Genomic DNA, 11336 nt, shown 5'->3' on the forward strand with positions numbered 1-11336 from the left:
CCTCCGCACAATGGAACCCTACGCAGCCGTGACAAAGCATGAGGAGGCCCTCTCCTTTTTCATTGTTGAATGAAGAGCGCAAGGTGCAAAATAGCTTACTATTTTTTCAGTAAAAAGAGGTCTGAGAAGAAGACCATGTATTTGTATTTGCTTATATTTGCATAATCTCCAGGAGGGTAAACAAGGAACCAATAAAAGTGCTCGTGTGTGTGTGTGTGTGTGTGTGTGTGTGTGTGTGTGTGTGTGTGTTAAGAGGAACTGGGCAGATGAAGGAGGAGAGGGATGAAGGCTTGTCTGTGTATACCATTTTATATTTTCTGAGTTTTGAGACATATGACTACATTACCTATTCGAAATAAATTAAAATGGGAGGAGGAGGGTTGCGGTGGCGGCAAGCCCAAGCAAAACCTCTACAAGGAAGTCCCAGGACCCAACATTCTCTACCCACTTGATTTTGTTCATTTCTGAGCTCAGCCTTGACCTTAGAATCAACTGAAAACTGATTATGTTGATACATTTTTTGGGTTCACATTGGACTTCTCCATTGAAGGCTGCTCTGTGTAAAAGCAGGGAATGTCTTTATTTAAAAAAGAGAAAGACAAAAAGTAAAACAAAATAACTATCGTCTGTTTCCCCTCCAGTTGAGGAAACTGCGTCCAAGGGTCCCCAGTGTCCGGTCCTCAGCCTGGCAGGGTAGTTCACTTTTAAGAGTTGGGGTCGGCTCCCTCCAATCAGCTCTGCCTCCCAGCAGGGCACTTCCCCTCCAAGGAGTGGGGCTTCATGGGCCAGGAAGGATGACAGGAAGGTGTGTGGGGGGTACAATGTCCCTCTGTACTGGGAATTAGAAAGCCGAGATGCCCAGGATTCTACCATTAGCCAGCTGTCTTGTAGGAGCTCCTCCGTGAGGATATGGGAAAAGGGAAAGAGGGCAGGGGCCCTCTCAACCCCTCTGGCCACTTTTAGGTTGTGTTCATTGCCACTCTTGTTATTACTGTGGGGCGTCAGATCAGGAAGAGCCCAGGAGGGCTTGTCGCATGCTGGGTGCTTCACCCTTTTATCGTCGGGCCAGGCCTATGAGGTAGGTGCTCTTTCTTATAATCCCTATTTTATGGATGAGGAAACAGAAGCACAGAGAAGTCAAGTGACCTCCCTGAGGCCACACAGCTTGCAAGGGACAGCTTACCCTCCCAGCTGTCTGCCTTGTAACATCCTCGGTCGGCTCCTGCTGGGTGCTGCGAATCAGTTCTCTCTCAAGAGTCAAAGGAAAGAAGATCTGAAGCGGTGGAGACACAGGGACTATGATACAGAGTTTTCCAGGTCCCATGGGAAGCCTGTGACATTCCCCACGATCTCTAATGGGTGTTCAGCGTTCCTGGTTCAAGTACTCAGGGTCCGCCTTCCTGCTCCCACCACGTGCTCCGTGCCCTCGGGCACACCCCTTGCCTCTCTGGGTCCCAGTTTCTAGGACTTGGTGACGGGGCGGGGTTGGTGTCCTGCCTAGGCCGGGCAGTGCAGGTTGCAGAAGTCGGCAGACACAAAGAGGCGAAGCACGTTGACCAGCGGGAACATGAGCACCGCCCCGAGCAGCGAGCCTAGCTGCACCGCCGCCCCGCACCACAAGAGGGCGCTGCGGCTGCGGTCGCGCAGGATCACGCCCAGCATCACCTTGACGTAGCTCAGACAGCCGGTGAACAGCACCCACGAGGCCACCTGCGGGGCCGGGGCGGGAAGAGAAGCAGAGTGGAGGGGGCGGAGAGCCCTCACAGGGTGACCTGAAGGGCTAAGGGAAACCCGTGGGCAAGGAGAGCCTTTGGAGGTGATCCTGCCAGGCTAAGTGGGGGGTGTCCCATGAGTTGACCTCCCCCACCCCAGGGGCAAGGGAAAACCCAGTGGCTTTTCTGGCCCCCGAGACCAAGTCAAGGGCATCTGAGACAAGGACATTGCTGAGGTACACGTGGTGGGAAGTGCTGCTGAACCAGTCACCTCAACTCCCTGAGCCTCCCAAATGAGAGGTGTCCCTCCCACCCGGGGCTTCCTGGGAGAGAGACCACAGAGACCCTGGCCAGTAGAAAGGGCTGTACCTGGGGTCTCCCGACGCCATGGCCAGGAGGCGAGAGGCGGGGGAAGGGGAGCAGCCCCTAGGTGGGATACTTACAATAAGGACGTCCCCACTCCAGTGGCCCTGCAGGAGGGGGCAGGGGCTCTTCACAGCCATGGCCATGTTGTAGGCCCCAAAGCCGGTCCCAAGCACTGTGAGGACCCCCAGGAATGGCAGAGACCTAGAGTGGAGTTGGGGAGATGAGAGGTGAGCGGAGGGGGTGAGAAGCCTGACCTCTGCCCCCCACCCCTGGGGCCATGTGCAACGTCAACATCTGCAGGTTAGGTTAGACTCCAGGCTACCTGGCTGAAATGGGTCAGTGAGGCTCCTGAGGGGCAAGGATGGCCTGAGTCACCTGAGCATTAATGGCAGGGCCCGGTATCCCAGCAAGAGAAACAGAATGGACTCTGGCACCAGATGGTCCTGGTTCAAATTCCAGTTCCACTATTTCAGCTGTGAGACTGGTCCCTGAGCCTTCAGCACGGGAGTCTTGCAGGGCTGTGGTGACCCACAGGAGCAGAGTACGCGGCTCTGCTCTGTGGGCCCCACCCGGCATTTTATCTGCTGTCATTTCCTCATGCAACGTGCCCAACCTCAGCCAGGAAGCCAGGCTGATGAGAAGGCAGCTTTGATTTTGGCACTGGCACTTCAAGGTGTGCTGTGTGACCTCAGGTGACTCTCCCTCTGGCCTCAGCTATGCCAGTCTGCAACATGAGGTTGCATGATCTCTAGGGGCCCAGGCAGCTGGCTCGTTGCTGTGATAGCATCACTCTGCAAGTGGCCTTCCATGCAGCCCCTAGGTCTGATGACCGAGGACACTGTTCTTCCCTTTAGGTCCTTGTCCCTGGGGTCCCACCGTCCAGTCCCCAGAACACCGAGACTGGTCTGTGCCCTGGGTGAGAACGGAGGGGGTCTGCACTGCCCTAAGGACTCTTTCTGCTCCAAGATTCTTGGATTCCATGACTCTCAGATTCTGTGCTTCTAACATTTGGGATTTCTCAGATTCTGCAGGTCTGGTCCTACTTCCTCCAATTCCTCCATCCTCTCTCCATGGTTTTAGGCCCCAAGGGAGAAAATCCAACCTCCTGGCAACCTCCATTTTCTGTCTAGCTCTCCTGTCCTCACCTTGCTCCTTCCTGGGCTGGGTGGTGCCTGGGAACAGGTCTGGGAGGCAGTGGGGCAGGCAGGCCAGGGGTGGATGGGAGGCTGTGAGACCTAAAATGTCAACATCCTAAGATAGTGTTTCCCCTGCAGGGCTCAGAGGCACCTGGGTTGCTTAGAAAAAATTGAAATCTCTGTTCCCAATCCAAGCTGGCTCCATGTGCATCTTATGAACTTGGCCAGCTATCCTTCTACAACTGCTGCGGCTCTAAGGGAACCAGCTACAGGCTGGGGACAGGGTCGAAATCCTGGGAATTGGACCAGGTCAAGCCCCTTCTCCAAGCCTCAGGGTTTCCACTTGTAAATGGGAACCTCAGTAGCCACCTGCCCCCCCTCACTGCCCGATGGCAGTGACAGGTGACACTTAGGCTGGACCTGCTGTGTGCCAGGCATTACTCCAAGAGCTTTCCAGAATTGACTCATCTCACACGCCAGCAATCCTAGGAGGTAGACCTGTTATTACCCCCATTTTCCAGATAAATATCCCTGAAGCACAAGAGAGGTGAAGTGACCTGCCCAATATCACACAGCTGGTGCAAGTGGCAGAGCTGGGATTTGGATCCGGGAAGTCGAGCTCCAGAAACCATCTTCTTAACCACTATATACACAGCCTCGTAGGCAGGGGTTGGAATTCTGCGTTCTGGAATGAAGTGCTCCCCCAAACAAGCTTCCCCAGGGCCAGATGGGGGCAGACCTGTTAGGCAGGAACATGCAGAGGAAGGAGGCGAGAGGGTTGGCCATGGAGCTGAGTGTGGCAGCCAGGTGGTAGGCGACAGGCCCGTAGGACAGGCAGGAGTAGGTCTGCACGGAGGGCAGCACGCCGTTGGTGAGCGCGTTCACAAAGGCCACCAGTGTGTAGATGAAGGCCAGGCGAGCCGGGGTGTGGGGGGCCGCCTTCTCCTCTCTGTGCTCCTGGCCCTGGCTGCTGTCCGGGAGACCCAAGTCCTTCTCTCCCCGTGGCCGGATGGAGTGGAGAGTGATCTGGGAGTTGATGAGGTCCTCTACGGAGGCGTCCCAGCACCTGCGTTGGCGCTGGAGGAGAAAGAACGCGACAAAGCAGCCGGCCATCATGCAGGACAGCAGGAGGAAGAAGACAAGGGGTGAGAAGTGCGCAGGGAGGTAGCGGCTCTCCAGCAGCACTGCAGGGGTCGCCGTCCCGGGGAGGGCTGACACCAGGGTGCTGAGAACTCCCTGCGGAAGGAGACAGGGGCAGTCAGATCCCTGAAGGGAGCTGGAATGCAGGGAACAGCAACGATAATGACTATGATGATATGTAATGCATACTATATATCATCGTTAATTGATAATTGATAAATACATGAATAAGGTAGCAGAAATAATTGCTCGCACTTACCACCCAGGGAGCACCAGAATCTTGCACATATCAGCCCTGTGTGGCTCCTGACAGCCCTGTGCCCTGGGGACCATTACTCCCCATTCTACAGGGAACTGAGGTGTCAGAATGGTTTGCCACTTACCTGAGGGTCGTGGGGAGAAGGTGGCAAAGCCAGTCCATCTGGTGCTTTCTGACTCGGAAGCTGGTATGGTTTGGGTGTTTGTCTTTTTTAAAATCTCATGTCGAAATTCGATCCCCAGTGTTGGAGGTGGGGCCTGGTGGGAGGCGTTTGGGTCTTGGGGGCAGATCTCTCATGCATGGCTTGGTGTCCTCCCCAAGGTAAGGAATGAACCCTTGTTTTATTAGTTCACTGAGAGCATGGCCCCTCCCCTGTCCCCTCCCGCCTGTTCCCCTTGGCCCTTAGCCTTGGTTGGAAGCTCCCTGAAGCCCTCACCAGAAGTAGATGCCCGCACCATGCTTCTTGTACAGCCTGCAGAACCGTGAGCCAAATAAACCTCTTTTCTTTATAAATTACCCAGCTCAGGTATTATAGCAATGCAAAGTCGGCTAACACCAGTGCTGTACCTTTTACCACTTTGCTAGCCCATGGAGGAGGCAACCACAAATATGTTCAGAGGTGGGGCTAGCTGGAGACTGTGAATGGGGGAACCTCCCCCCTAAGGGTAGAACCCCCCTACCCAAGGTTGCCCTATGGTAATGTGGCCTGGTGTGGCCAGATCTCTTTCGGGAGATGTCATACATCCAGTTTTAGATATGTGAAATTTCAAAATTTTAAAATATCGACTAATTCAAACATTTAAAAAAAAATACTTGCAAGCCAGCGTGGCCTGGAGCCACTGGTTTGCAACTGCTGCTGTTCGGCTGTGGTTTGGATAATACCAGACTTATGTAGATTGTTCAATATCCACTGATGAAAAGTTTGGTGTTTTAACATGAGATATTGAAGCCATGTCTGAAGTCTCTGGTTCTCAACCTGGCTGTATGTCAGCATCACCCGGGGAATTTTGAATAAATACAAGTTCACAATCCCCTATCTACAATTCTGGAATCTAAGAAGCTCTGAAAATCAACATTTTTCTTGACTCATTTGGCAGCAACACATGAATGGACGTGAGGCTGTCCACAGCCCTGCTGTGTCTCCGGGTGTGGACGATGGCGGGTGGCAGGCTAGGCATGTCCTGCAGTCTAAAACTCCATACTCCAAAAGAAAATCTGACGCAAGGACTTCAGTTAAGCCCCATCCCCATCCAGAGAGTTTTATTTAATCGGTCTGTATGTATAGGGACCCCCTGGTACGCTTCCCAAAGTGCCTAGGAACAGCAGCATGCCACGTGATCTCAGGACATACCACCCCCAAATAAGGCCGTAGGAGACCAGAATATTCCACCGCAGAATAGACAGACCTCTCGTGCATATTGATTATTTCCAGCTGGTTATTTTAAGAATTGCTGACTCGGGAGTAGCTCTGAAAAGTTGCCCTTTCGTAAAGGAAATTTACACCTAAAGGGACTTTTTATGAGTAAAGGTATCTGTACCAGGAAGTGAAAGATGATAACCTTTATCACCCGAGAGACCTTTATCCACATAACAAGGCAACCTTTTGCCATACATTTCTTCTCCTCACACCCCCATAATTTGTCTCTAGCACCCCCCGGAAGCCTCAAGCCTCTATTCCTTTCTGTAGCTCAGGATGCTGTATACGCTTCCATTACCTGGCCCTTCCTCGAGTGTCATACTTTTGTGGCACTCCCTTGCATACATGTTAACGTAATTAAAATGGTTTTGCTGCGTTAATCTGCCTTACGTCAACCTAGAAGGGTGGAGGGGGCAAAATTTCCCGTCCCCTGCACTTGTGCTCAAGCACAGAGTGCTGCGATGGCTCAGGGTGACACTGGGTACCTGTGTGACGTTGGTCTCTCTGGTGGTCACGGGGCTTGGCATGACGTCTGACGCCTCAGTGACGTTGACGCAGGTGGTGAGACCCGAGCCCTGGGCAAGAGCCACCAGCGCAGGCAGGAGGCCGCTGAGCCCTTCACCCACAAAGAAGGTGGTGAGGTACTGGGTGGGCAGCCGGTTCATGAAGGGCAGGAAGGTGACCGAAGAGGTGCAGTCCACCAGGGCCAGGAAGAAGGTGAGGACTATGAAGGCGATGCTGTGGGGGCTGCCCAGGACCCAGGAGGTCACATTCCAGAGGAAGGCGAAGAGCACACAGGCGATGGTGCCCACCCCCAGCACGGCGAAGATGATGGGCACCTCGGAAAGGTAGCCGGGCCGGAAGTGATGGAACAGGGTGACCAGGAGGGGGCCGACGTTGGCCAACTGGATGACCACTGTGAGGTAGGAGGGCAGGTACCAGCCCTCGGGCAGCTCCGTCACCAGCAGGGGCAGCTCTACCCAGAGCCCGTTGATGGCTACCCAGGAACCCATTCCGAAGATGCAGACCAGCAGGTGTATCAGGAGGGCCATGGCGGTGTCCCCCCTGGGCCAGAGGCCACTGCCTCCCAGGTCAGTCTGCAGCGGGGCTGATGGGGAAAGACACCAGGTGAGTGATTTCAGCTTCACTGCCTAGCAAGAGATTGTGCTTTTGGGCCCAGGGTTTTCTTTTATCATTCTCCTCCTGAATAAGCTGGCTTTTTTTCTAGCAGAAAACAACCTATTCCTTTATAACTAACCTTCCAGTGGGAAAGGCTTTCCTACCCATAACGCAAACATCCACAGGCCACAAAAGAAAAGTTTGATACATTCAACTGCATAAATGTTAAATGTACAAAGGCAAACCAGCAAACAAAACACCTTCTGCAAAAAATATCAACAGCAAGGTCAAAAGAAAAATGACAACCTGGGTGAAATATTTGCAACATAAATCAGAGACAGAGGGCTCATTTTCCTAATATATAAAGAGTCTTTAGAAATCAAGAACAAAAAGATCCAATAAAGAAGTGGGCCAAGGACACGAATGTTCAGAGAAAAAAATTACAAGTAAGCCTTAAACATATGAAAAGCTTATCACCTTCATTCACAATGGGAAAATGACTCCAAGGTGCCATTTTTCACCATGGGATTGTCCGAAAGCCAAAATTACTTGCCCTGGACAAAACAACTCATGTACAAAATTATTCACTGTTGCCTTGTTGGTAATAGCAAAATATGGAGAACTTTCTCCTCTGTGGCTATCAATAGAGGAGGAGCTAATTAAAGAGACCTTCTGGAATACCAAACACCTGTTTAAAGGAATAAGGAATGAGGAAAGCAGATCATGATGGCTGATAGGGAAAGGTCTCCAGGATATCTTGATAATCTTGAAATAAAATCAAGGTAGGTATACACAGCGTACTGCCTTTTGGATGCAGAAGAGGAGGAAGAATATGTTTTCTTTGCTTGTATTTCCTTAAAGCAACCCGTGAAGGACAAACTGGGGTTTGGGTGGTACCTCTATATAACTTTTTTTTTTTTTTTTTTTTGAGACAGGGTCTTGCTCTGTTGCTCAGGCTAGAGTGCTGTTATGTCAGCCTGGCTCACAGCAACCTCAAACTCCTGGGCTCAAGCGATCCTCCTGCCTCAGCCTCCGAGTAGGTGGGACTACAGGCATGCATCACCATGCCCGGCTAATTTTTTCTATATATCTTTAGTTGTCCAGCTAATTTCTATTTTTAGTAGAGATGGGATCTCGCTCTTGCTTAGGCTGGTCTCGAACTCCTGAGCTCAAGGAATCCTCCTGCCTCGGCCTCTCAGAGTGCTAGGATTACAGGCGTGAGCCACCACACCTGGCCTATATAACTTTTAATATAGTTTTGATTTGAGAACATTGTGAACATATTGCCTAATGGAAAAATATGGCTACCTGAAATAAAATTTCAATCTGGCTTTTTATCTCCTGAAAGTACAGAACTCTGTAACTGGACAGGCCTTTGGAGACCACCTACTCCAGCCCTCCAGAGCCATTCTGCCACCTGTTCACCACCTTCCCAAGTACGAATGTCACCTGCCCTGCGCTGTTACTAACTCTCTTCTATCCACCCTGAGTCTAAGCAAAAGTATTAGAGAGGCCAGGAGCAAGGCTCTGGGACCAGCTGCCTGGTCTTGACCCCAGCTCCGCCACTTACTAGCTCGGTGACCTTGGGCAAGTGACTTTTCTTCTCTGTGCCTCATTTCCCTCATCTGCAAGTAGAGGACAATGACAGTATGAATCTCACGGTTAGTAGTGAGATGTCAATATGTTTGTGGGTGGGCTTATGTTATTTCAAATAGTGCCTGGTACACAGTAGGCACTCATTAAGAGTTAGCTATGATTATTGTGAAATGGCAGGTTTGGCGGTGACATAGTTATTTTTTTCTAATTCACATGAAAATTAATACCTGACTATGAAAATTTAAAAAAGAGAAAAGGGGCCAGGGGCGGTGGCTCACGCCTGTAATCCTAGCACTCTGGGAGGCCGAGGTGGTAGAATCGCTTGAGGTCAGGACTTTGAGACCAGCCTGAGCAAGAGCGAGACCTTGTCTCTACTAAAAATAGAAAAATTAGCTGGGCGTGGTGACACATGCCTGTAGTCTCAGCTACTTGGGAGACTGAGGCAGGAGGATCACTTGGGCCCAAGAGTTTGAGGTTGCTGTGAGCTATAATGACACCACCACACTGTATCCCAGGCAACACAGTGAGACTCTGTTTCAAAAAGATAAAAAAAGAAAAAAGGGAAAGTGTTCCTCCACGAGACAGCAACTGAAATCACCAGTGGTATATGCACTGTTTTGCAGAGATGGGTCAACTGGGCCAATCTCCTCCTTTTATAGGTGGGAGACAGGGTGCGGAGGTGTGCAGGGGCTCTCCTGGGATCTGGATTGGATCCGCTGCAGCATGCGGCCTGCCCAGGGTGACCTCTGGACCCCTCCGTTCACGCTGCAGGTCTTTGACTTGTGCTGCTGCCTTCCAGCACCAGCAGGAACGTCCCTCGTGGCTACGCTTCAGCCGGGAAAGTCCCTGGCAGCTGCCGCCATGGTTCCCACATACAGGATTGACTCAGGCTGAGACTTCCTTCTTCCTGCCTCCACTGGGGAACTCAATCCTCGGGTGCCACCCTGGCCACCCCCCAATCCCTCCGGGAAGCGCTGCCACTGGGGTGGAATGTGGTCAGACCTACTTTTGGTCCCGCCCTGCCACCTCCCTTCTGGGGGCATGTCCCTTAGACTCTGTCCTCTCACGCAGGAACTTGGCCTAACAGCACAGTCTGGGGCTGGCTCTGGGCATGCCAGGAGGACCCAAGGAGCTAAGGGAAGCTGCCAGGCAAGAGCCGCCTGAGCCCGGAGCACCACCGCTTCCTCTGTTCTTGTCCAAGCCGTCTCCAAGATTCCGTCCGCAGGAAGCCTCCTCTGGTGGCCAGCCTTCACAGGTGTCCCCACCTGGGCCCCACAGGCCCTTCCGTTCGGGTTCTTCTTGCGTGGTCCATACAGGCAGATGCCTTGAGACTGAAGATCTTTGAGGGGAGGGCTGCTTGGGAATCTGGCATTTTGAAGGTAGAAAGGACTTTCTCGATGATTTAGCTCGGGATTTGTAAATTGTCTACTCACTGGCCAAAGCTACGCAGCAGATGGGCTATTTTGGTTTGCTTGGTGTTCTGAACAATTCGATACTGTGATCTGCAAGTGAGGAGGCGGCGTGCAACATTCAGGACTTCTGGTTTCTCAGGAGTATTTTGGAAGACCCGGCCACACAGGCCTGTGTACCACAGGGCAACAATCGGTCTCGCCCTCTGCAACTCAGGCACCCCTCGCCCCCAACTTCGGCAGGCCTTGCACTCCCTGATAAAGCCCAGCCCTTGTCTTCGAGAGGCAGATACGACTTTTGCAGCATCCCTGACTACTCAGGGGCAAAACAGAAGCTGCAGTGCCCAGCTTTGGCCCCTCTCTCGGTCCTAGACTCTGGGCACTGCCTCTGGCCACCCTAGTGCTCTGCCTTGCTGCGGCAGCCGGAGCCAGCTGCCTGGGTTCAGACCCCAGATTCAACCCTTACGAGCCGAGCAAGTGACTTAACCTCCCATCCTCAGAGTCTTCTCTTGCAAAATGGGGAGGCTCCCAGCACCAGCATTAGGAGTGTTATGATGAGGAACGTGCCAAGTGCTAAAATGGTGCCTGACACACGGTAAGGGCTCGATAAACATTAACTCTCACAAAGTTACTATTTTAGCAAAGTTATCAATAGCACTCAAAAGCATGCAATTGGCTTGAACACACTACTGGATACCACAACACAAATGACCCCTTGCAGCAAATGTGAGTTTTGTCATCACTTTCTCCTAATTGATTCCTGAGAATTATTAAGCACCTACTTTGTGCCCTGCCTTGTGCTCAATGCCGCGAGGGACGTGGGAAGAAAGACGTGAGGAAGAGGTGTGTGGGCTGCAGCCCCAGGTGCAGAGTCAGAGCTGGGCGGCCACTGGGACTGGATGCCAGAGGAAGGGTTTCCTGCCCCGCCATGGCCAAGGAAGGTAACTAAATGGCTGCAGAGAGGGGCCACGCCTCCTGGAGCATCAGTGAGTGGCGGAGAGGGTGGGCTCCTCAGTGAGATGCTTAATTTCCCCCAGTTCTGTCCAAGAAGACCCAGAAACAGGGATGGCTTCCCACCCGCTCCTGAGACCAGGATCTCGCACCAGGCAGGCAGAATCCCACTGACAAAAAGCTGCCCCTCAGCATCTCTAGGAGATGTTCGCCTATCACTGCTGAAATACG

At 52.3% G+C, this 11336-nt stretch overlaps 1 protein-coding gene across 1 annotated transcript; it reads right to left on the bottom strand.

The window, feature by feature from the left end:
- Positions 1–1497: 1497 nt before the first annotated feature.
- SLC52A3 (solute carrier family 52 (riboflavin transporter), member 3) lies at positions 1498–9524 on the bottom strand. The gene is made up of 5 exons (XM_012665772.1): positions 9344–9524; positions 6516–7138; positions 3954–4450; positions 2156–2279; positions 1498–1710 (listed from the first exon to the last, which is right to left on the bottom strand). The coding sequence occupies exons 2-5, from the start codon at positions 7080–7082 to the stop codon at positions 1498–1500; spliced, it is 1401 nt and encodes a 466-aa protein (XP_012521226.1). The 5' UTR covers positions 7083–7138; positions 9344–9524.
- Between the last annotated feature and the right edge of the window lie 1812 nt (positions 9525–11336).

The sequence above is a fragment of the Propithecus coquereli genome, unplaced genomic scaffold (assembly GCF_000956105.1).
Source record: "Propithecus coquereli isolate 6110/MARCELLA unplaced genomic scaffold, Pcoq_1.0 Scaffold122, whole genome shotgun sequence".
In the NCBI taxonomy this organism is placed as follows: domain Eukaryota; kingdom Metazoa; phylum Chordata; class Mammalia; order Primates; family Indriidae; genus Propithecus; species Propithecus coquereli.